The sequence below is a fragment of the Suncus etruscus genome, chromosome 5 (genome assembly GCF_024139225.1).
Source record: "Suncus etruscus isolate mSunEtr1 chromosome 5, mSunEtr1.pri.cur, whole genome shotgun sequence".
NCBI classification, from domain to species: Eukaryota; Metazoa; Chordata; class Mammalia; order Eulipotyphla; family Soricidae; genus Suncus; species Suncus etruscus.
In genome coordinates this window covers 68,181,069-68,208,505 of record NC_064852.1, presented here as the reverse complement: position 1 = coordinate 68,208,505, position 27,437 = coordinate 68,181,069, and the positions used below count along the sequence as shown (strand labels likewise).

General features: G+C 34.0%; 1 protein-coding gene across 1 annotated transcript in view; it reads right to left on the bottom strand.

The window, feature by feature from the left end:
* The window catches only part of CNTNAP5 (contactin associated protein family member 5), a 939,273-nt gene that overhangs the window by 728,389 nt on the left and 183,447 nt on the right, over window positions 1-27,437 (bottom strand). Inside the window, exon 2 of the mRNA XM_049773789.1 lies at window positions 5,960-6,064. Within this exon, the coding sequence (XP_049629746.1) occupies window positions 5,960-6,064 (105 nt within the window). The remainder of the gene's footprint in view (window positions 1-5,959; window positions 6,065-27,437) is intronic.

The following is a 27,437-nucleotide window of genomic DNA, read 5'->3' as shown; positions in this document are numbered from 1 at the left end:
TTATATTCCTATTCCCAACATATTGGTAGAATAGACTTGGAGCCACTAAGTACTGTTTGATAGTCTGTCTTCCAAAAAAGAGTAGGAGGCTATTCTTGATCCTTTGTCCCCTAGGGATAGTCAGGACTGTGTCTAATCAGAAACAGGGCAACTACATTCTAATCTCCCTCACAAGTACAAAAGGGCTTCTTTACAGCCTCCTTCTGGGTACCAATACTTTAATTGATTGCCTACATTTTGGGGTCAGACATGTCTGGGAGAGAATAGAGAACCTCATGCCTTAATCCCTTCCACCAAATGCAAACAGGGCTGTCTTTTGGGATCTTTTCTCAGCCTCCTTCTGTGTCCCAGCACAATTGCTAAATCTTTGTCCCCTGGGGACAGTCAGACCTTTGTCTAGGCAGGAACAGAAAAACTCCAATACTAATCCCCTCCAGCACAGGTGAATGGGGCCTTATTTCCAGCTTTCCATCTGCCTCCTTCTTGGTTTCAGTGACAATACTGAAATCCCACTCTTTCCCATCTGCCCTCCTTTTCCCAAAGCAAAGTCATTTTAAGTTATATCGTAGAGTTTCTGGCATTTGATTTAGAACTTCATTCTCTTAGAAAATATATAGTTTAAAACCCAGCTGAACAAATCAATAAATTAGTATGCAAAATTTTTTCATACTTAGACAACCTTGCTATTTTAGAAAAATAACCTCTAAAGAAGATGCACCTCGGGCCACATTTTTATACATAATTCAATAGATCACTTTGTAAATACACTGAAACTCCAGCATTCCAAACCACGAAATGCAAAGATCAATGGGGAAACAAAGGAAGATAACCACTGTAGGGGATATGGAGAAGAATCCTGGAATTATCTCCAAGTTTACCCAAATATCTGAAACTTAAATATGAGGGCCTATAATCAATACTTAATGGGTTAGCAATGGAAATCAAGGAATTATTAACCTGCGAAAATAAGAAATCTATTGATGAACAATTTAACTAACTCACAGAACTTTTTCAGAAGATGAGAGAATCCATAAGAATGGCATAGAAGAAATTAAAAAACATGCTAGGAAGCCATTTTAGTAGAATTACACAGGTGGAGAATCACGTAGATGAACTTGAAGACAAATTACAAGCCAGCAGTGATAATGAAGTCAGAGAGAGAGAGAGAGAGAGAGAAAACACTGGAAGAAAAGGTAAGGTACTCAATGAACAAAGACAAGAAAAACAGTCTCCAAATTAAAATAATACCAGAAAGGAAAGAAAACAAAAAGGGGAAAAAAAAGTAGTGAAAGAAATCATAGCAGAGAATTTCCTCACCCTTGAAAAATAGATTTCTCTATAAAGCTAAGAGGCAAAAATTGTGCTGAACAAAATAGATCCTAGTAATGAAGAAGAAAAACCTCAAGTATAAAGAAAAAAAACACATAAGATTCAAACCAGATTTTCTACTTGACATGATCCAGGCAATAAAAGAGTGGAATGACATATTCAAACAATTGAATGAATAAAATTTTCAACCTAGAGTCCACTACCTAGCAAAACTCACATTTACATGGGAGGGACAATTAAAAACATTCTCAGGTGAAAAAGAACTCACAGTATTTGAGTTAATCAAACAAATCCTAAATAAACTACTCAAAGAGCAATTACACAAACCAACCCCACAATTGTAAGAAAAACAACCCTATACAATATAATGGAATAACAGCTTTCTGTCAATAGATTTTTTTAAATATCAATGGACTAAACCCTCCCATCAAAAGGCACAGAGTAGAAGATCGGATTAGAAATAAAAATCCAGACACCTGCTGCCTGCAGAAAACACACTTTAAAGTTCAAAATATACACAGGCTCAGAGTTAAAGGATGAAAAACAATTATACAAGTCACTGGGAAAAAAATTGGGAAAGCCATAATATTATCAGACCACTGCATTCAACCTCAAGAAAGTTCTAAGGGGGGCCAGGGCAGTGGCAGAGAGGTAGACATTTGCCTTGCACACAGTTTACCTAGGATGCACTGTGATTCGATCCCCTCATGTCCTATATGGTCCCCCAAGGCAGACGCGATTTCTGAGCTCTTAGCTAGGAGTAACCCTTGAGCATCTCAGGGTGTGGCCAAAAAAAAAAAAAAAGTTACTAAGAGACAAAGTCGATCACTTCCTATTGATCAGGGAACAATAGACCAAGAACTACTAATTCTACTCAACATCTATGCACCAAATGTAGACTTAACAAAATATGTAAGGCTTTTGCTCACAAACTTAGAGAAACATATTAATGGAAATGTGATAGTAGTGGAATACAACAAAATCAAGAAATCAAATACATCATGAAAGCTTATTATGAACAACTGTATTCAATTAAGTTAGAGAACCAAGAAGAAATAGACAAATTTCTGGAAAAATATCAACTCCCAATACTTAATGAGGAGGATGTAGAAAGTTTAAACATCACAATCACATGTAAAAAATTGAAAGAGTAATTAGGAAACGTTCCAAGAACAAAATTTCAGAACCAGATGGTTTTAAAGGTGAACTTAATATTCAGAGAAATGTTACTACTATTGATCCTTAGACTCTTCCAAAATATTGAAAAAAGGAACATTATATATTAGATCAATAAAAGATAATATAAAAATACATGATCATATCAATTGCTGCAGAAAATACTTTAACAAAATCCAACACCCATTCATGATAAAAACCCTCAGCAAAATAGGTGTGATTGGAACCTTACTCATGATAGTAACAACTATCTATAAAAAATCCCACAGCCAACAGTATTCTTAATGGTGAAAAATCAAAAGCATTTCCACTAATGTCTCCAACAGAACTAGTATGTCCACTATCTCCACTCTTATTCAACATGGTATAAGAAGTCCTAGCAATAGCAATCAGACAAGAGAAAAAAATCAAAGGAATCCAAATTGGACAGAGGAAGTCAAACTATCTCTATTTACAGATAACGTGATGATATATATTGAAGACCCCAAAGAGTCCACAGAAAAGCTCCTAGAAACAATAAACCAAGACTGTAAAGTGGCAGGCTACAAAGTCAATACATAAAAGATAGTTGCATTTCTTTTTAGAAATAATGAAGCAGAGGAGAAAAAGATAAAATAGTCCATTCTATTTAAAATAGATTCCAGGGGCTGAGAGAGAGTACAGCAGAAGGGAGTTTGCCTTGCATGTAGCTGACCCAGGATGAACCTGGGTCCAATCCCTGGCATTTCATATGGTCCCCCAAGCCAGGAGCAATTTCTGACCTAATAACCAGGAGTAAAATCTGAGCATCACCAGATGTGGCCCAAAAACCAAAACCAAAACAAACAAACAAAAAAAGTCCACAACTACCAAGTAACTAGGAATCAATCTAACAAGAGAAGTGAAAGACCCATATCTAAAAATCTTCCAAAGACTTTAGAAAGAATTTGAAGAAGGCAAAATAAACTACAAACTAAAATTAGAAGACAACTATTTTAGAGAGAATTTTCACTCAACACATCAAATTAAGGGTTGATTTTCTGGATGTGAAAAGTACTCACAAAGGTTAACTCACAACTCAAAAACAGGGCCGGAGAGAAAGCATGGAGGTAGGGCATTTTCCTTACATGCAGATGAACTGTGATTCAAATCCCAGCATCCCATATGGTCCCCCAAGGCTGCCAGGAACAATTTCTGAGCATAGAGTCAGGAGTAACCCCTGAGAGCTGCCAGGTGTGACACAAAAACCAAAAACCAAAATAAATAAAATAAATAAATAATGAAACTTAAAAACACTATCAAAAATGGGGAGAGGAGATGAACAGGCATTTCTTAGAGGAGAACCAACAAATGACCAATACACATAAAAATGTTTGTCATCACTTTTCCTTAGGGATATTCAAATCAAGATAACATTGAGATATGATCTTACACCAATAAGGGTGGCACATAACAAAAATGTTGGGAAATTCTTTGTTGTAGAGGATGTGGTGAGAAAAGAACATTCCTCCATTGCTAAAGGGAATGATGCAATCCAGCCCCTATGAAAAACATTATGGAGGGTTCTCACTAAACTCAAATTGAGCTGCCATACGAACCAACAATCCCCATTTTGTGTACCTATCCCTAGGACAGAAAAACAATCATTCAAAAGAATGTCTGTACACTGCTATTTATAATAGCACTCAGTACAATAGCTAAGACTTGGAATCAATCTAGATGCCCAACAACAGATGAGTGGATCATGAAGATATGGTATAGATATACAATGGAATTCTACATAGCTGTAAAAATTATGCCATCATGCAATTGTCAGCAACGTGGATGGAACTTCAACATATTATGGTAAATGAAGTAAGCCAGAAAAGGGACAAATACAGAATGATATTACTTATATATAGTATTTGGAATAACTCCATGAAGCAACACAATGGTTTATTGGTAGTTGTGCTGAACATCAGAGAATAATATCAAGAAAAAGAGAAGCAGCTGAGTGGAAGAGGAGAAACACAAAAACTTGTATTCTCTTTTATACTTCAAAAAGACCTTCAGCAATAAATACAGCTGTTTAGAATAAGCAGATATCTATTCAACTCTTTATAGATGTCTATAATAATGTTCTAATGCTTTTATCCACAGAAATGGGTGCAAAATTCATGGACTCCCTATGCAGTGCTTGCTATGAGAGAAGTTTTAATATCCTAATTTTATTATGTCTATAATAATTTTATATTTAGTGGGGCCTTACACCTAAATACTTATCATAGTGACTTGGCTTAGGCTTTGGAAAATCAGATATTGGCCATTCACCTCTGAACCTTGGCTCATATCTATGGAAATAGTACAGAACCAGGAATCAGACTTCTACCAGGGAAGGCTCTAATGCTACCCTGGCATCAATTTACTTCAAAATGATGACTTGGTAACAGCAACAACCTGTTATCAGGGCAGGTTTCTATGCATTGCTTCCTAAAGGTGATTTGAAACCAGAAGACGCTCTGTGTCACCCTTACTTCAACATAGGATATGTACAAAAACCAGGATCTCCTAACTACCAAGAAACCTGACCAAAACAAACATGATTATGAAAAGCTTTTACTAGGATTACAGACAAAGACTTTAGGGTTAAAGAATTTAGTATGCCCAGAGCTTGTAGTTGGTCTTATGCCAGGATGCTTCATGAGTAAGGTCTCCCTATATTTAGATCAACTGTTTTTCCTTTTTATTTACCCCATATTTTGTTGTGTCTATGCAAAAAGTACAAATAAAACAAACAAACAAAAACTGCCATGCACACATATTTTTTATTATTTATTGTATTTTTATCTCTTATCTTTTAAATTGGGTCTCCAGCCTTATTCATAGAATATTGGGACATGGATTACTTAATTTTACCACATAGTCTGCATTTTTTTTTATAAAACTAAGAGGAAAGTAATAAAGAAAGGGTGACAGCCCGGGACCAAGTGGTCTGGGATACATTGGCAGGAAAATAAGTAAGAACAGAACTAAATATCCAGGCCAAAGTAAATCATAATGGAATTAAAGGATCTAGGTTTTAAGATTCTAAACTCAAAGAAACTTCTTACACTGGCAAACCAGGGAGCAAAGAGTGGTGGGAAATAATTGATAAAGAGGGGTTGACACTGATGGTTGGAAAGGTTCTGACTCACTTTATATCTGAAATTCAACTATGAAGGACTCTTAATCACAATTATATAAATAAAATAAAATTTAAAAAATTAAAAAATGCAATTTTAACTTACTTAAAAAGTATATTAAAACAATTTTTTTCATAGAAATCTCTTATATTAATAAAATATAATGATGAAAGCAACAAAATTGAAACAATTTCATTTCATATAACCCCACTCTTCCTATTCTCAATGCTTCATTTAACATGATATCAAAGCATGGGCCTGCCTTAAGTTGACATTTATCTACTTATTATCTGTCATTTAGTAACTCTACTCACCAACTCTTCGGTTGAGTTGAGCTGGACTGTGAGACCCAGAATGAACTGAGGAACTGGAGAAAGCCAGTGGTGATAGTAGAGATGCTAATGGATCATCACAGTTGTCTGCAAGATCGAGAGAGAGAGAAAGAACATTTATATTAACAAGAAAAAAAATCATGACATTAACCCCTATTAAAAATGATCTGCCCTGACTTTGCCAGCATTCCCCTTTCCATGTGTTATTTCTAATACTCTTCACAATAAACATGAAAGGTAGGCATTAATTTTATTCCCAGCTGGAAAAAAACTGAAGTTCATAGATATTACATAATTTGACAAGAGCACATCAGTAAGAAAGAATGTTGCCTAAATCCCAGGCAGAATTTTCTAACTTAAAAATGTTCAATTGACTAGTGTTTATTTAATACACCAATTGAGTAAAATCCAAATGATAACTATAAAGCTTATTTTATAAGAAAGGCGACTATTAAAAGAGAAGACTCTACTATCCATATTAACTCTTAACTAGTCCTGTAATAGTCATATATGGAGGCATAAAATAATTTAGAATTTTACACACTCCAAAGATTTGAAAATGAGTTACTGACTCTAGCAATTCATTTCTTTTCTACAAAATAATGAATGTCTGATTTTTAATGATTTTGTACTTAAAAACAGTAGCTACACTGGAACCTTCCTTAAACATGGCATGTTTGCTAAAGTTTTATAATGCTGTCCAAATATTGCCAAGTTATGGTAAAGGACAGATTTATTTTTCTTAACAATATAGCTGCATGTCTCATGATTGACACTGAAGCTCTGGATATCTAATCTCTTATATAAGACCAGCATTTAATATAAAGAATTGGCTACCTAAATGTTTTTTGAGTAACTCATTATATTGTTTACCATGCACAAGATAGAAAATGTAGAAAACCATTTTTTTTGCTGGACCTGAGTACATAATCTAGTACATCACATGTTGTTAATGTAATACTCATAAAAAAGAATTAAGTGGAGTAAGGAGGAGGGTAACTAAAAAGGAAATAATTATCTATATGTTATTAATATTTTATTATTTTTCTATGTTATAATGGTCTAATGGCATATAGCAAGTTAATATTATCAAGTCTAGATATATGTCTTTCAAATCAATCTTGAAAAGTTTAAAGACAAATTTTATTAAATATATTCAAGAAGTATTTGTTTTAAAATACAATGTACATTAGGTTATGAGGCTTCTTGTTTATTCAGAAAATCTTAAAGAACATTATTTCTTTTTCATCATTTTGCATCATTTTTTTCTAATTGCAGAGAAATTAATGGGAAACATAAGGATTAAATTTTTGTTTGTTAAATGTGCTAAAAAAATCTTCAGCTGGCAATGTGTATTTAGAAGTTTTTTTTTTCAAGCACAAATGTTTGAAAAATATTTTGAGGTATTTGACAAACACATAACACAGCCAGTTCCTCAGTGAAAAGGAATAAAATAAAATTACAGGAAGGACATATTGGCAGTTTTGGCCATTCTATAAATAGAAAGTAAAGCTCAGGACACTTTATTCTTGGCAAATGATGCAGTTGAGAAGTTATACATTTATATTCTAAGCACTTGTTTGGAAATATAAATAGTGTTATTTATGTTTTAGGAAGCAACTTGAGTCTGATGTAGTCCTGTTTGTTCCTGTCTGTATTATAATAAAGAATGATAAAGAGGATAGGGAAAACTGAATCTGACTAAACTGAAACCACAGAAATGCGTGGTATGCAATTGCATGCATGCGTCAAACATCACACTATATTACGCTTCACAGCTTTGTTGAGTCTCTCAGATCCACATCTGTAGTGACAACTATCCTCCACTTTCTTCTAACATCACTTTCCAGTAATTAAAAATATTTCTGATACATAATTCTACAAATTGAATATCTTTGTGAAGGGCAAAGTATAATAATTAGCATGGTATTTCTGTACAGTAAAAATATATGTGATCTATCATTATTGGTCAGTGCAGATGTGATGTTTTATTGGGTTACTAATGAAAACTTCGTGTTTTATGACAGTCATCCTAATTTTCTCTAACCAGAAATAATAATGGCCTAGTTATTTCAATTTAATTCAATGCAATAAATATTGATAAGTTTCTGCTTTATATGTAACCTTAGAAAGACATGAGCATAGACCTGAGTAAAATTTAGTCTCAGTTCTCATGAAGTCTATAGACCACTATAACATAAAAGCATGCAAACAATGAATAAATTGATGGTGAAGTTGAGAGTTTGGATCAAATCACATCCACATAACAAATCAGTAAAATAGGACTTCATTGCCAGGACAATGATGAAAGTGACCTTCCAATCCTCTTTCATCTTAGGCAGAGCCCTTTCACATAAACTGACCTTAGACAGATGGAAAGTTCTAAAATCTATTGATCTTGGGCACTAGCTGACATTTCCCCACTATCTTTTAACCCCTCTAAAATACTGAAATACTTTCCTCTGGGAGTATTTTCTCACTATTTCAGAGAAGAAAATTCCTAGGAAACTATTCCTAAACTGAAGTAGCATAAAGTGAATTTATGATTACCAAATTTAAGTGAGCTTCCCAAGTTGTGTTCCAGGTATTCATGGCCCACTCCAGGCTATACTCAACCAATAGGTGAAACAGTGCAGTGATAGTGCCTGGTGCTATTTAAAGCAGTGTGTTGATGGAAATCAGTTATGGGTACTTGTCCATGCAAATAATTATTCTTGAGGTATATCCTAACACTTATAATGAACAATGAGCTACAGTTGGTGAAATAATATAGGGGTTAAGTTATTTGCTTTGAACAAAACCTACTCTCATTTGAGTCCTGGCACAGTTTATGGTAGTTTCCTTTGCTTTGCCAGGAGTGATCCCTGAGCACATAGTCTGGAGTAAGCCATGAGCATAGTTAGAAGTGGCCACTCACCCTAATTAATTTTTAGCAATATGATGCATCCAAAATAGCCTAAAAATAAGAATATGTAACTTAAATCCTAAAACTAAATCAAGCATATAGTAAAATCAGGAATCATGATAAATCCACAGCCTATATAAATAGCTCCCCAGAAAGAGCTTGATGGTGTCACTTTAGCAGCTAGAGAACTAAAGTGCTTCTGACAGCTTCTGAAAAAATAGTGTTGGCATTATTTTTTACATGTAATATATGTCTTTTATTTTTACTGGTTAGTCAAAACAGGTACTAATATACATTTTAAAATATAAAAATATGGCTAGATAGGTATAGTGAGGGAGGCTATATGTCTTGCACAATGCTGTTCCAGATTCTATCCTGGGCAACCAATATGTTCCACTGAGCAAAGCTTGGAGAAATTTCTGAATGTGGAGCCAGGAGTGACCCCTGAATACTTCTGGGTATGGCCCCAAAGCAAACAAACAAACAAAACCTCAAAAAAACAAAATACTAAGAAACTGAGGAGATAGTACAGTGGTTAAGGGATTTGACTCCCTCAGTAGATCTAAGCTTTACATCCAGCACAATAGAAGGTCCAGTAAAACACTAGAAGTTTTTCTTAGGCACATAGTGAGAAATAAGTCCTGAACAAAACCATATGTGGCCCCTAACAAAACAAAAAATTAAAATAAAAAAATAACATGAACTTTCGAAAAATAGAAGAAGTTACACCTCACTTTGTTGTTAAATTTTAAGAATTTGCAAATAAATTAAAATTTTAGAAAAATAGAAATATTTAGATGACATATATTAGACTCTTTTCCTAGACATTACAATTCTGACTTTATACAACATGCCTGAACTTTCACTCTTTTATCTCTAAAATGTATGAGACAAATAAATAAGAACATAGGCTACCTCTTTCTAGTTAATAGGTAAAAAAAAAAAAAAACCTCTACACAACTATTATATGACAAACCTAAATTGAATATGCATCAAATCTCTAATAAAAAGACTTCTAACCACTGGAAATTAAGAATTTTACCATAGAACTACTCTAAACTTTAAAATTAATATTATTTTTAGATAAGTAATTCATTCCTACAGAAGAGTATATAGAATCTAGCACATCAGAACATTCATTAAGCTCTAGTTTGTTTTTGTTTTGTGTTTCCTCTGGAGGAGATATAGCCAGGTGTACTAATGGCTTACTCCTGATTCTATGCTCATAAATCACTCCTTGCAGTGTTAACGATTAATCCCAGAAGCCAGGTGTCAAACCCAGGTCAGCTACATGCAAGGCAAGCACCTTACTCATTCTTACTATCTCTCTGGCTCTTTTTAAACCCATTGGAAAAAATATAGGAAATAGAAGAGAGATAATATCAGGATTAATGTGCAAGCTTTACATGTTGACATCAGTTCTATGTTCTGCAAAAGAAGGCCTCCCAAATATTAATGAGTATAAACCTAGAAATTTTTAATACTTCTCAATGTTCCCAAAGAGATCTTGTGTACCAGCCGGCTGCACAAGTAATCCCCAACACCTGAAGGTCTATACTCAAATCCACAAATTGAATTAATGGTTCAGTTAATCTCTCCTGCTTCCTGAGGACCACTTAGAAACCCAATAATACAAAACAAATTCAAAATGTTACAATTAGTGACAGAAGTGCAGGGTAGAGTTATCAATAGAACTATCTTTCTTTTTCTTTTTGCACTCCGGCATGATTTAATTTCAGAACCGAGACTATTGTGTGGTGCTTGTCTTTTTTACTGTAGTGCTCACTGGATATTTAATTGGATATTTCTTTCTGTATTGTTGTGGTGTTTCAATTACCTTTCTCACAACCTCTCTCAAACTTTGGTTGAAAGCTTCTAGAAGGACTCTGCCCATTTTCAGCATATTGCCTTCTTTTATTTTATTTTATTTTTTCTTATTGTGTACCCCAATCTATTGCTTTTCTTTCCTTTAAACAAAACCACATAACTCGATTTATCTAGCTTCGCCTCTTAAAAATAAGGGAGAAACAAGGGAGGGTACCAGGACCAAATAGACATATGATCACTAATAGTAAGCTAGACAAAGAGGGGACCATCTATCTAGTCTAGCAGCCCAGGGAGGGGGGATGGTAGGGTATATAGGTTGCAGAAAGAGAACTGGGATGGGGGGAGGACAAATTTAGTGATGGATATTCCTCTGATTCAATGTTAATATGTACCTAAAATACTACTGTGAAAGATATGTAAGCCATTATGATCAAAATAATAATTAAAAAAAAAGAACTAGAGCAAGATCCCCATCCTAGACTTCTTTCTTCTCTACCCTTGGTTTATCTTGATGAAAAATTTAAATTCATTATCTCTTTAGTCCACTAACATAATGAATGGTATCATCATGCACACACTTAATCATTGGATAATTTTAAATATGGAATGATGGTAGGTAAAATTTATCAGTTAAACAATACCTGGGCTAGCTGGGTTATCTGAATTTTTTTAAACTTGATTAATTGATTGATTGATTGTTGGGCCACACCCACTGGTGCTCAGGAGTCACTCCTGAGCTCAGAAATTGCCCCTGGCAGGCTGGGGGACCATATGGCATGTAGGGGAATCAAACCAGGTCTCTTACAGGTCGACCACATGCAAGGGAAACACCCTAACACTGTGCTATCCCTCCATCCTTCCTGTTCCCTTTTTGTGTGCTTTTCGGCTGCACCGGTGATGCTCAGGGGTTACTGCTGGCCATGAGCTCAGAAATTGCTCCTGGCTTGGGGGACCATATGGGAATCCAGGTGATCAAACTGTGGTCTGTCCTAGGCTAGCTTGTAGTCCTAGGCTAGGAAGAGGTCTTACCACTTGTGCCACCACTGCTGCCCCATTTATCATATTTTTTTAGATAAACTAGTTCAGCAACTTTATTTCTGAGATCACATTTTTTTCTCACACATTATGCCTAAGAATTGAAGTCACCTATAGCTCTTCATTTAAAATTATTGCTTGAAGATTTGTTGTTTTTATTACTGCTAATGATCTTTGTAGTAAAGGTTTACAATCAACCAGATGATAAGAAGCAAATAAAATGAAGAAGAAATGAAGGGATAAAGTTACTTAGAAAAGTGAAGACATAGACAGGAAATTTCTCCACTTCCCTCAGCAGATTGGCAGTTTTGCAGAAGCTGGACCAATATCATATCAAACACATGGTTGAAAAAAGAAAACTACCATCTGTTCTACCATTCCTTTGGGTTTTCAGTAAACAAATCCACCTCATCATTAACTTTTAGCCTCCACTTCTATCTCAACCTTTATAACATGTCTTCATGATGCTAAATCCACAGTTGGTGGCTCTAAAAGTGTGTGTCGATATTTATCTGTATTTATATAAAGAGGAAAGGGTGAAGAAATTCAGGAAGAAAAAAAGATATTTGAAGTCTAGAGGAAAAACACAAACTAAGCTAGGATTCAAATGGGATACTTTTATGTCACAGTTCATGATGGTTTTCCAAAAAATAATTTTTCCAGAAACAGCCTACTATGCACTTGCATAATGGACTATTTATACAACATCCTCTTGGAAAGCACTTGTATGGCCTGTACCTCAAGATTTGCTATACACAGAATGACATTAAAGACTATCTAAAATGAAAGCCATGGGCCCAAGAGATCCCTGAAAGGCATGTTATACCTTACTTTACTTAGACCAGGGGTCTCAAACTCAATATACCTGGAGGCCACAGGAGTCAAGGTCGGGGTGAGGTGGGGCCGCATAAGGAATTTCAAAAAAAAGTCCTCAAACGTCATTATTAACAGTTTTAATTATTTCTTCTGAACATGAATAGAACATTGAGTGAAGATCATGAACAGTTCTTCTGAACATGGCATCTTTTGCCTATTCCTTGCTGCCAGAGATTTGACAGTGCTTCTTCTCACAAATCTGAACCACATTTGGCTTTAGAGAGGAAGCAGTTGAGACCCTCAGTATGGCTTGAAGATGATCATTAAGTCTAGACCTATACTTTGACTTATTGAAGTTCAATGTGGAGAATAACTTTTCACACATATATGTGCTCCTAAAAAGGCACATGTTGTGCTTGAACATTAGGGAAAGCTCAGGGAAGCTGGGGGCAACTTTCTCAAAAATTGCCCATGCACATCTGCTTTTCCACTAATCTCCCTGAACTTGGCTTTGAGATCAGAGTTTCATTGCAGGTCAATGAGCTCCATTCGAAGCACAGGAGGGGCATCTTGCACATCTTGCACAAAAATTTGGAAAGTGGCTCTGTGCTTTTTGAAGTCTGCAAATCTGTGATCAAATTCCTTCTCTAGCTTAAAAGTAGCATCAACATATTTCTCACCACTGAATGGTATGCCTGCATTCACAAGTTCCTTGCATGCTGGGAAATGGCAAAGGTTTGTCTGAGAGAACTGGGATTTCCATAACACAAGTTTTGTGGAGAATACTCTCACGTTGTCATAGGTAGCACTGATAAGCTGCCCCAGGCCTTGTAACATCTTGTTTAGTACATTCAGCTTATGTGTGATGTCAACAAGAAACGCTAAGTCCATGAGCCATTTGTGATTATTCAACTCTGAAACAGCATTCCCATCCTTCTCCATGAAGGCAATCACTTCTTCTCTCAACTCAAAAAATCTTTTCAGGACATTTCCCCTACTGAGCCAATGTAACTCGGTGAAATAGAGCACATCTCCATATTCTGACTCCATTTTCTCTAAAAAAGCACTTAACCTCCTATGCTTTAAATCCCTGGATCTGATTTGGTTGATGCATTTCACAACAACAGATATCACATTGTCACACGGCAGGCATTTACTGCAAAGGGCCTGCTGATGGATAATGCAGTGAAGAGCAATGGCCTTCTCTACACCATCCTCTTCAAGTGTTTTTTTTGAACAAGTGCCACCAGTCCATTTTTCCTCCCTGTCATCAATGGCACTCCATCAGTTTTTATTCCAACAAACCTCTTCCATGGCAAACCTGCATTCACAATGGGATCACACAGATGTCGAAATATCTCATTAGCGGTGGTCTGGCCATGCTTTGGAATTATTGTGAGTAGCTCCTCTGTCAATTCAAAATTGCAATCAACAGCACAGACATAAATTGTGAGCTGCACAGTGTCTGTTATATCTATGGCTTCGTCAAGAACAACTGAGTATGCATCAAAACATTTGGCTTTCTCACACAGTTGATGATAAATGTCACTTGACATTAATTTCTGCCACAGTGTTGGCAGAAAGGCTGATTTTGCTAAACTGACCTTTTTTTTCCGGATAGATAATACTTGCAGCCTGTAACATGCATTTTTTTTAACAAACTCTCCTTCTGTGAATGGTTTCCCTGCCTTAGCAATCATCTCACTAACCATGTAACTAGCTTCAACTGATGCAACATTCTTTTTGGTTGCTTTCTTGAAGAAATCGTGTTGCCTCATTAGACATGCTTTAAGACTGGCAACATTCCTCAGCATGTTTAGCTGAATAATGGCGTTTCAGGTTGTATTCTTTGTGCACTGCAACTTTCTCTGAGCAAATAAGACATGCCCCTGTGCTCAACAAAGAAATACTGCATCTCCTACTTTTCCTGAAATTTTCTGTGCTTGTCATCAAAATTTCTCTTCACTGCAGGCTTTGGTGAAGTCATGATGAAGGTCTTACAAAATCTAATTCTGTAATAAACTTCTCTCCCTTCTCTCCCTTAGGCCTCCGATAATACAAGGGACAGAGGGCAGGAGCAGCTGAAATGACGTCTCCGCTAGGCACAAAGTATTCGCAATTATTTGCTTGCCAAATATTCGCAATAAAAAATCGCATTAGTTGGGGCCGGTGAGGTGGCGCTAGAGGTAAGGTGTCTGCCTTGCCTTGCAAGTGCTTGCCAAGGAAGGACCGCAGTTTGATCCCCTGGCGTCCCATATGGTCCCCTCAAGCCCGGGGCAATTTCTGAGCGTTTACCCAGGAGTAACCCTGTGGCCCGAAAAACCAAAAAAAAAAAAAATCGCATTAGTAAGAAAAAAATCGCAAAAACTCGCATTAAAAATTTGCATACCCTGAATGGAACTGCTCGTGGCGATTTCGAGTTTGAGACCCCTGCCTTAGACCACAAATTTAATTTCCAGCGCTACATACTTCATTGCCCCTAGCAATACAAATTGTGATCCTATTAACCTTGTATTTTAAGTTAGCAATATTGAATTGTTTGGTAAAATATTGTAGGACATGGCCTCTAGATCCACTGAATGTTTTTGGAAACACTTCTAGAACTAAAAATAAAATAAAAATAAATATGCAAGTCATTGTTTATATATAATTTGCCATTCTCACTTTTATTTAACTGCATTATTATTTGATGTTCTTTCCTAAACCAGAAAGTCTCCTTGAATACAATCCATCCCCAATCAATTTTATAAGGAAAAAATTCCATGTCTATGGGGTTACCAATGAAAGCTTTGGGTTTTTTAATTTGACAGCTATTGAACAAACCTGACTCTACCAGCAAATGTTTATATGTTAAACTACAGGACATCTACTAATGAGAAATTTAAGTCCTTACATTTATAAAAGAATACTCGAGATCTAGGATATGACAAGATTGTGCAATATCATATATTTACTGAACTAACTTGAATTAAACACCGATTTCTCATTATCAGGGGGTTACAATGTAAGTGTTATCTGCAATCTATATAAATATGATAACAGTAAGGTACTGTTCTAACATGATTTTTGGTAGTTACAATTTTTTCCTGAAGATAGAAGTCATTGTTTTTTTCCAGCTTAAATTTCTATATTTTTAATTTTTATTCTTTTTTTTTTTTTTTTTTTTTTTGGTTTTTGGGCCACACCCGGCGGTGCTCAGTGGTTACTCCTGGCTATCTGCTCAGAAATAGCTCCTGGCAGGCACGGGGGACCATATGGGACACCGGGATTCGAACCAACCACCTTTGGTCCTGGATCGGCTACTTGCAAGGCAAATGCCGCTGTGCTATCTCTCCAGGCCCTTATTGATTCTTTTAACATTCTTTTTTTACCTTAATACAAACAAGTGATAAAGACAAAAGAAAGTGAAAAGAGAATAAAGAAATAAGGAAGGTTATCAGTTTTTTTATTGTTATTAGCATATGGCTACTCCAGTTAAGCATTTATTTGCTATTTTTAGTATGAATAGTTGGCAATATATGTTCAATGAAATATTAAAGGTCTTTCATATTAATTAAAAGCTAAAACAAATTAAGAAAATGAGAAAATTATGATATTTATGCAGTTTTTAAATTTTTATCACTGACTCTTTAAAATGATTCTACTTTTAAGTAACAGTTTTTGTCACATGCATATATTTTTATTCATTATTATTAAAGTACCAATCCAGAAACAAATGGTACAGAAGTTAAATTGTGAACATCATCTTGATTACTTCAGTAAATTGTCTATATATGGGATTTGGAGCTTAAAAGAATCACTTGTATTTATAGGTGAGATAAAATTCCTCTTAGCAGTACACACTTAATGGCCTACTTTGTTTAAAAGATATAAAGCATGTATTCTGTGTAGTGCCTACAATGGTGCTTAAAGTGACAACTCATGCTTTTAGCTTCATTTATTTCTTCCCTTGTTACTTATATTTTCACTTAGTACACAGCACAAATAAATTCTATAATACTTTTTTCAAACATGACCCTGTCAAAGGCTTCTGTATGATATCCTAAAAGATAAATTACATCTTAATGAGCAGTATAAGAATTATGGCTCTCTAAAATGAGTCATTAGAAGGTGCTAAAGTTTCTCTATCAATGTGCAACTGAATTCACTTACTTTCTGACAACCTACAGGATTCTCATATCTGTGTCCATTACTATAAGATACAGGAATATAGGAATTCAAAATTAAATGAATCATAATAACAGGCAAAACTATAATAATAATATAATTCTTATGCTTAATGAGAAAGGCATTTTTTGAATTAAAGAAAATGCATAGATATTTTCAGAAGTTTCTAATTTTTACAAACATTTACATATAGAACACCTTTCTTGGATTCCTAAAGCCCTACCATTTTTAGTCTAAATTTTGCTTTCCTTAAGCCTTTCTATTTCAAGATTCCTATTATAGATATCAAATATATTGTTTATTCTGTAGTAAAAAAAAACTTCAGCTAAGGATATGTATTGTACATGTCCTGTCATTCGTCAACATGGTGGGGTTGAATACACTGCTTACAGTAATGCAATAGCAAATAGCATTGGTTAGGTGAAACTGCAGGAATTCTTAAATCATTAATAAATGTGCCCAGTACTGCACATGAATAAAAGAAGGGTGCCTGAGTTCCTTAGGGAGTTTTAGGAAAATCCTATCCAAAATTTTAGGAAATATTTAATTTAGAAGTAAGGACTTCTTTAAAAATGGCTTCCTAGGGTTGCATCATATATAAAGCCAATGTAGAGCAGTAATAATTTAGCATAGCATCATCAACCATAACTCTCAGATTATGGTTTGCCTTCCTTGCAGCTCCTTTTCTTAATAGTTAGATACAAATTAGTGAATCATCAACTGGGTTGTACAGATCCACTTCCATTCCCGTCTTGCCTGGGCTTTGAATGTAGATGTGATATTACATGTAAAATGTTTGAAAATTGACTCACAAATCAAAAAATTATAACAAGTGCACATTATGGCTTGCAAGTGCCTATTTGAAAATCATAAAAGTTTAGCTCTAGGTTTTTCCTTCACTTATGTTTCCCTTTGGGATTATTGGATTTGCTATTGACAGCTTTATTATCTTCTTTTCTACCCTAAAATTAAATCAATTAACATTTAATCTAATTAAATGATTATTTTATTCCTCATAGATGGCAAGTGATGTTAGTAAAATGTGATAAATTATGAGGTGAATATAATGCATAATATTGAGCAATAATATTTTTAATACTAGCAGTTAATATATAAAGAACTAGGTGCATAGTCAATAAACGTTTGTCAAATGAAAAGATGAAAATGTGAGTACTATCTTCTTTCTTAGTTGAACAAAAATATCACCCAAATAAACATTATCTTTTTATAAATATAAAAAATATATTCACATGATTTTCTTTGATGTTTTCACTACTTGATTATAGTTTATAGTTCTCAATATCATATAATGATTTTTGTAGCAGCCTTCTTATTGAGTACTATTCTTTTAAAATAATTCTTTCTAAAAAACTTTGTTTTAACATGATTTCTTCACAAAGACTAAGTACACAGCTGAAATTTTCATTTCAAGAAGTAAAAGTATGAAAATAAGGGGGCAGGATCAGCACATTACTAGTACCAAATGAACATGAGCCAGAATGCTATTGAAAGCTATTGCAGATTGTTCAAATCAACAAAACAGAGGTCCTAACACGAGTAAGACTTGGTGGTAGGTTTAGCATCAGATAATAGCCAATGCCATACAAGTCTTACTCTGTGACCAGGGAGATAGACAAAAATGAAATGCTTTCTCTAATAATAGCCAGCTCTGGTTTGATTCCATGAATCACGTATTATTTCCCAAGTACTTCCAGGAATCATCTTTTACATGGAGCCAGACATAAGCCCTGAAAATTGACAAGGATATTCCACAGGGAAAAAATTAACAGTAACAATCTTACTTACAATCAAACATGCTAAAGTTCTGATAGTTTTAGGATACTAAAAGATGCACTATAGTTATATTTATTTTATAGAATAGATGAATTATTTGATAGAGAGGAAGAGTCATAGAAAGAATGAGAAAGATCTAAAATATCAGACAAGAAGTCATTTTAAAGAACTTTAGGAGAAACTAATATTGAATATATTTTTGAAAATATTAAAATTTTTCTATTAAATAATTTTAATTTTAATATCATCCTATCAACTTGCTTCCCTTCTTCATTCCACAGCAATAAATAGTCTACACAAACACATATACAAACAGACACACTATTACAAAGTTTAATACAAAAGTAGGTTAAAATTTTATTTCAGGTTTAAATAAAACATAATATATAAATGGAACAAAGGATAATATGGGAAAATGTGAAAAACAAAAAACAAATCCTTAAAAACTTAAAAGTAGAGATAATGTACCTTTTTATTTCAAACATTCTATTCTAAATGGTTATATATGAAACATTGAAATAAAAATAAAGCAATTACTGAAGAATAGTAAAATCTGTTCTGTCAATCCTGTCAGTATTGAGATTCTTTCCTAGAACTAGGTTTTTCTTAATGTATATCAATTCTTTTTATATTTTTTTATTTGATAAAAAAGGGGTTAAACTTTCAATAGATAGTAAAGATTCTTTATTGAGTAGTTCTAAATTACACTGAAAATCTTAGCAACTAAGAATCCATGATGTTAAGAGAAACTCAATCAATCCATACACAAACACTGAATATCTTGATATTAAATGAGTATAGGTATAGAGTTGAAAAAAAAACTTTCTATCTCTGTGTATCATCAATCTATTTATTATACTGAGAAAAATGCCTGAATTAAAAATTAGACTTAGACTTTATACTGATCAGTTGGCTCATAGAACACTCATTGAGGTAAAACATTAGGGGATATTTAAGTGAACTAGATAGACAATACTGATAATTTGTAAAAATTCTTACTTTTTGGTCTCTATGATGAGAAAATAATATCAGCTAAGTGACTAAAGCAGTAGTTCTCTACAATAATAATTTGGCTCTGAAAGTGTGTGTATGCAGATGTGTATATGTTTATATGTTATTTGTAGTGCAGTTGTAACCTGCTATATATTTGGAAACAGAGTTATCGTTGGATTCTAGCTATCTGAATTGATCTTCGTTTTGAACTTTATTATTACTTGCAAATGATTTAAAAAATAATTTAATTTTAGCCATCTTTTCATATAAACACACATATATAGTAGGAATGTGAAGTATAAGACTTGCCATTATAGAAATGGGAAAACTCAGACATTGTCATATAACTGGATATATCTTAGTTTTCTTTATTTCTATCAGGGTTTTTTTTTTTTTTTTTTGTAGATACAAATTCATTATCTCTTATACTTGTTCATTCAGGTGGCTTTAATATTGTTTCTTTATCAGCTCTTCAGGGTTCACAGAATAATTTTCTACAATGAACTCTTCTATTTTTGTATTACTTATGCTCCAATTCCAAACACAGAATACTTTCTAAGCTTCATTAATTTTTTTCTTGTATTCAATGAACAGTTAAATACAAGTTGCCAGCCCTTATGCTATCTGATCCAATGATGTTGCATTTTAAATTAATGGAAAGCACAGATAATTCTTTAAAGAAAATGATGCTATAAAATTATCTCTCTTAATTCTTATAGTGTCTTTACTGGAAGTTTGTTGTTGTTTTTCAGTTAAGATTTCTTTTATTGGGGCTGGAATTATAGTACAGTGTATAGGGTATTTATTTACCTTGTATGTGGCAGGCTATACTAGGAATTTTGCTTACATTAAATTGGGTTTAAAGTGTTTGTAATTTTAAATTATACTAATAGAAGCTAAAAAAACACTGATTTCATTGAAAGGACCTTATCAATTTCTATTCTAATTTTTTTTTCTAATTTTAGAGTGGAAAATAAAATATAAATGTTTCTTTCGACATGCCTGTGGTAAGAGTTGGAAAACAATTGTAAGAATCAAATACTGGTGACAAGAAATCCCAATCAAGACATAGAAACAATAAAGAAGAAATAATTTTGGTCTAGACAACTGTAACTGCAATGGAGATAAAATAAGGAAATATAGTTCTGCAAGAATCATTACTGCCTACTAAATTGAATAGGTGGTAAAAAGAAATTATAGTATCAATATTTGTACTTTCAACAAACACAGTTTTGTTAGAGACCTGGGAATCTGAGAAACCAGTTTCGAAAATGAAAACTTTAACCTATGCAAAACCAAGATGCTGTATGACCCACAATAAAATTACCTACACATTGTTTCTAACATAGTCAATACATCTCATCTTATACATATAAGTTTGTTTTTAACAAAATTAGGTAAACTTCCTGCTCTATGCTGTGAGTTTTCTATCTGGAAAATGAAGATAACTTTTATTCTTCACCAGGGAATTAGGAAAATTGAAGATCACTGTGGACCATCAATAGAGAGAATAGAGTTTGGCAAACAGAGAAATTTCAAACAATACTAACTATAACAGGATAATTGTGGTTATCCATTAAGGTTCCATAAAAATTTTTGAATAAGAAGATTTTGTTTAAAGAGTACATGAATTTAAATCCAAAACTCACAAAATAAAATCACTTTTCATTCCCAATGGCCACTTTCTTTTAATCTCCAGGTTTGATATTATTTTATGGATTTGGGAGCTGGAATTCAGGCCAGCAAATTGGCATAGGTCTCCAATTACTAGCTAGTTCTCTTTAATCTATGACAGTAGTTCTGCTTATTCTTTTTTTTTTTCATACTAGAAGTGAGATGACCAGAAATAGTTGAAAAGTACATCACAAATCTGGTTCTTTTATTTTGTGGGGTAATACTAATGCTATTATACATACATATGTATATATTAAAATACCCAATTTAATGCAAAAGTTTAATATATAACTTTTTGTTTAATTTATGATCTCAGTTTAATATATTAAAATTGATCATTATGAGATTATAGAGTTTCAAATATCAATTTTGGAATTGTTGTCATTTAGAAAACCTCAATCAAATCCTGGATATAATTTACTGGATCAAATTATAGCAGACAGTTGCTACCACTTTGTACTCTAGTGCAGTATTTCTAACCCATTTTTTCACCATGGTCCCCTTCCAACCCATTTCCTTCTTGTGCATACCCCATCTTACTCTTTCACATCACAAGCCCCATGTACTTTATTTTCACCTGTGACCACCTGAGCTACTCTGGAGGAGCACATATGGTGCCTTTTTGGAAACCCTCCCCAGAGGATATTTTTTCATTAGAAGACAGAGAAATGGGTAGGTTCCAGCAATCCATTTAAGCAATTGTTCTTGTGGTCCAGAGAGCTTACCAAGATGATATTTAACATGATCTGTCAGGACTCTATGAAATGACCTCAATGTACTCAAAAACAATGATTTTCAAAGATATTTCAGGCCTTAAATAATAAATTTTGGGAACAAGCTAAAAATAAAAACTTATTCCAGGCAAAATGCTTTATTATGTTCTACTTTTCCTTGTAAAATGCTTTTCTTGATCACACTGAATTATAATTTTGAATCTTAAGCAGATAATGGGTGTAGCTATGAAGATATAAAAGGCTGTAAATGTTATTTTTACATACCCAAGTATTTGGTACCATAATTTAAAAAAACATCAATAAATTTTAAGTTTTATTCATATTTTTCAAACCTATCATGGACAAATTAGCTCAATTTTTATTTATTTTTACACAACCTTTCAAATTATGCACAAAAGGATTAAAAATAGCAAGAAATATTTTATTGTGTTCACTAAATATCTCTCAATTTGAAGGAAATCTCTAGCAGTAATATAATATGAAGAAAGACACACTGGAATACAATTATAACCCTGGGAAAATTTCATTTTATTGCTGAAGACAGAAATTGGTGTATTTCAAAACTGTGAGCGAAGATTAATGAAGATGAAGGGAGTGATAAGTGTCCATGAACTGAGACATTTAACTTTAATGTCATTGCAAAACATGAGAAGTCATCATTTCAAGTCTCAATAACCTCAAAATGAAATACATTCATTGCTATTTTTATTCCTTATTCCCTCAACATTGTACTTTACAAGTTGAATGGCCCTGACAAGGAGTTGGTTTGAAAGCTAAGGGTTCTTTTCCTCAACAAGGTTAAGTTTAGCTTTGATGACAGCATCACTTGGAAATCTCTTGCCAAGCATTTCCTCCAGGCAAGAAGCAGAGGATTTTCACATTTTCTGTCAGCTTTAGCTCTCTCTCAAGTGGGCATGAGTCAAATCTTAGAAAAGAAAAGACAGAATAATAATAAAAAAGTAAACCTTTAATACATGGCATTGGTCTGAATGTTCCAGGCAGAATTTTTCAAGTTCATTTTGATGAACTGGGTCATAGAGTATAGTTAGTGGGATTCTGTAGACTGTGTTAAGAAGTTATTCTAGCTTTTACAAAAGGTAAGAAGATAAAAATTCATGTCATTTGATACTAAAAATAGCAATAGCATACAGGCTTGTAATTAATTTATATGACTACTGAAATGTTGAATTAGAAAGACAGTTGCTCATTGTTGTCATCCGTGAGTGTTTGATTTGGCAGTTTAATCTTTTTTTATAATTTCTTATAGCCTATATCTTCAAAAGATTTGGAACCAGATGAAATTTCTTCTATTTTACTTTCTACCCTGAATTACATTCCCCACTTCCAGCATCCTGGATCTTCTGCCATCTTTTCTATAATTCCTATAATAGTAATTTTAATACTTTATTGAAAATATAAATTACTTAGATATAGTTAGCTTATAAATTAATATTTTTATTGCATATTGAGTTTTCAGGTCTCTGGCATTTCTGGTAAATGAATAAAATTTGGATAAACAAAGTGTTTGTATAGTAATAGTAACAGTACAGCTGGTAGAGCCTTGCACACACCCGGACCAGATTCAATCCCTGACATCCCATATGGTCCCCTGAATACTGAGTACTTTCATTAGTGATTCTTAAGCACACAGCCAAAAATAAAAGCTGAGCATATGCAGGTGTGATCTGCAATAAAAAAATCAGAGAATAAATTATTTTTATTTAAATCAATTTTAGCTTTCTGTCCTCACTATGCCAACTCAAACTATAGAATCTAACATATTACTATGGTAAATACATAGAAAGTTTAAAAAAGGAAGTTTCACTCTGATGCTGAAATTAAAAAAAAGGAGGCTAGATAGACATAAATGTAACTTGTTAAGATAAAGGGTCAAGGGACACAATATGGAGCAAGTATAGACTCTTTAAAAGTGGTGTTGGGACAACTGGTCAGTCTCATGCTAAAAAGTGAACTCTGACCTCCATTTAACACTATGAACAAAAGTCAAATAAAAATGGATTAAAGACCTTGAAATCAGTCTAAGAACCATTAGGTATATAGAAGAACACTCTATGACATTGAGACTACAGGCATTTTCAAGAAAGAAACACCACTGTACAAAAAAGTAGAAGCACAGGAATAGGACACAAATAGGACTACATTAAACTGAGAAGTTTCTGCATCTCAAAGAAAACAGTGACTATAATACAAAGGCCACCCATGAAATGGGAGAAACTATTCACCCAATACCCATCAGATAAGGGGCTAACATCTAAGATATACAAGTTACTAACAGATCTTAAAGAGAAAAACAGCAGCTAAGTCCACCAAAAAAAGAGGGGTGGAATAAATGAACAGACAATTCCTCAAAGAAGATATACAAATGGCCAAAAGGCACATAAAATGCTCCACATCACTAATCATCAGGGAGATATAAATCAAAACAATAATGAGGTACTATCTCATGCCACAGAGACTGGCACACATCACAAAGAACAAGAACAATCAGTGCTGGCAGGGATGTCAAGAGAGAGAAACTCTCATTCACTGCTGGTGGGAATGCCCTCTAGTCCAGCCTTTATGGAAAACAATATGAAGATTCCTCAAAAAAATGGACATCAAGGTCTATATTATCCTGCTTTATCACTACTAGAGATATACACTAGAAACACAAAAACATAATACAAAAATGCTCTCTGCACTCTTCACACCTATGTTCATTGCAGAACTATTTACAATAGCCAGAATCTGGGAAAAAAAAACCAGATAACCAACAACAAATGAATAGCTAAAGTAACTTGTACATATACACAATGAAAACTGTCAGGAAGAATGAAAAAATTACATGGATGGATATGGAAAGTCACTATTCTAAGTGAAAAAAGTCAGAGGGAAAGAGACAAATTAGTTTCACTCATCTGTGGTATTTAAGAAAAATATAAAACAGTATGGTAATAATATCCAGAGATAATAGAGATGAGGGTTGGTAAGACCAGAACATTGCATAAAGCTTACCACAAAGATTGGTGAGTGCAATTAGAGAAATAACTATACCCACAACTATCATGACAATAGTAGTGAGTGAGAGAAATAGAATGCCTATATTGAATACAGGCAAGATTGCGGGAGAAGGGAGATGAGGGGCATTGGTGGCAGGAAGGTTGCACTGGTGAAGGGAGTATACTTTTTATGAATGAATCCCAACATTTTATGACTGAATCCCAACTACAAACATGTTTGTAACCCTGGTGCTTAAATGATATAAAAATAATTCAATATGGATGGTTTCCCTCCCTATTGCAATGGACATTATTTCTCCACATAATAATCCCATCACATAATATTCACTCTTTATTTTTCTCAAAATACCTGCATGATTTTATAATAACATCCTTTTATTTAGGTAATCACACCGACTTTTATGCAAAAGAGCATAAAATCTATAATTAGGCATAAATTATGGTTGCTAATATCTATAATATCTCAGTTGCTGTCACAGTAATAAAATGCCAGCACATAGCTTGTATTGCATTTAGAAAATGGGCCATAATTGAATGTGATGAGTACATAAAGTATCTATGTAACCCATATAAATTATGCATTTGTAATTATTGTGTAGGCTTTATAAAATAACAGATATTTAAAACATATAAGTAACTTTTCCAAGATCATACATGAAAATTGCATTAGAAATCGCCTAATCCTATCATGCATTAATTATTTTGCTACCACCATGCAATATTTAATCAGGACATTTAAGTTTGTTATGCCATTAACTATTGATCAATTCTGCCATCATAGAATATTTAGAAATATGGGGCCAGAGTTTTGGTGCAGGCGGTAGGGCGTTTACCTTGAAAATGCTAACCTAGGAAGGACCAGGTTCGATCCCAGGGCATCCTATATGGTCCCCCAAACCAGGAGTGCTTACTGAGCTCATAGCCAGGAGTATCCCCTGAGTGTCACCAGGTGTGGCATAAAGAACAAAAAATAAATAAATAAATAAATAAATAAATAAATAAATAAATGAAAGTGTTGTCTATGTATTTATCAAGCTCTTTTGGCAATATTTGTAAGCATATATTCAAACCACACTTTAATAAAGCTCCAAGTAGAACTTAAAATCACTTCAAAACATGTATGAGAAGAGTAAATCTAAGGGTTTTTAAACCCTATTTTATTATTATTATTATTATTGTTTTTGTTTGTTTTTTTGGTCACACCCTGCAGTGCTCTGGGGGTATACTCCTGGCTCTAAGCTCAGAAATCGCTCCTGGCTGGCTCGGCTCGGTGGATCATATGGGATGCCGAGATTAGAACCACTGTCCTTCTGCAAGCAAGGCAAATACCCTACCTCCATGCTATCTCTCCGACACCAATATATTAATATTTTGATATATTTTTTAATTTAAACAAAATGATATACAGATTAAAATTTGTTCATGACTGAGTTTCACCAGTATACATTTTCCACCACCAATGTCTTCAGTTTCCCTTAGCCCTCTTCTTGCCTTCTCTCCTATTTACATCTTTGGAAGACATCCCCCAACCTCATTTTTTTTCTTTTAGTTACTGTGTTTTGCAATACTGTTACTAAAGGGTTATCATGCATATTACTTTATCTCCTGTCAGCACTTAGTTCTTGTCCAGAGCGATCATTTCCAACTATCATTGTCAGACCTTATTTTTAGTCTTTCCCTGAGCACCCATTACCCTGAGAATCCAGAGTCAATACTATTAGAACACAATGAGGAAGTAGGAAAATATATTTTGATGTTGGATTAGAACCATCAGCCTCTATTTCTGGTTCACAGCTAAATGGTTTCTCTCTTCTGGTATTTATAATTTTGTCTTCTAGGATGCCAGCAATATAATTCATTGACTTAATGAATTTATTGAGCTCTTAATAAATTTCTGTTTAGCTTCGTACTATTAGGCTAGACAATTTGACTGTGATTCTTGAGGCTCTCCCTTTCTTCTTTACTTAACAGAATAATGATTTTCTTTTTCTTTTTTCTTTTTTTTTCTTTTTTTTTTTGCCTTTGGGCCACAACCAGTGATGCTCAAGAGTCACTCCTAGCTATGTGCTCAGAAATCGCTCCTGGCTTGGGGGACTATATGGGAAGCAGGGGGATCTATCTAATCATGGTGCGTCCTAGGCTAGTGCGGGCAAGGCCTTACCACTTGCACTACCGCTCTGGCCCCCAGAATGATGATTTTTATGTGGTTTTATTTTTTCTGAAGTTTGCCTTTTGCTATTTCTCACTTTTGAACTCGCCTGCTTGTCTAGTTGGTCAACTTACGAAACTAAATAATTCTGTTTGCCCAACTTTACACTACTGAAAATATACTGAAGAAAAAAAATCAGCTTTGGTAAACTAAAGGCCTGCCTATAAAAGCTCTTGCAATTATTCAATCATGTTGTGAGGCTGATTTGACACATCTCCAAGTCATTTTCATTATTTCTGTAATAGCAATTTTTAATTATCACTGAAATAGCCCTATCATGGAAAGG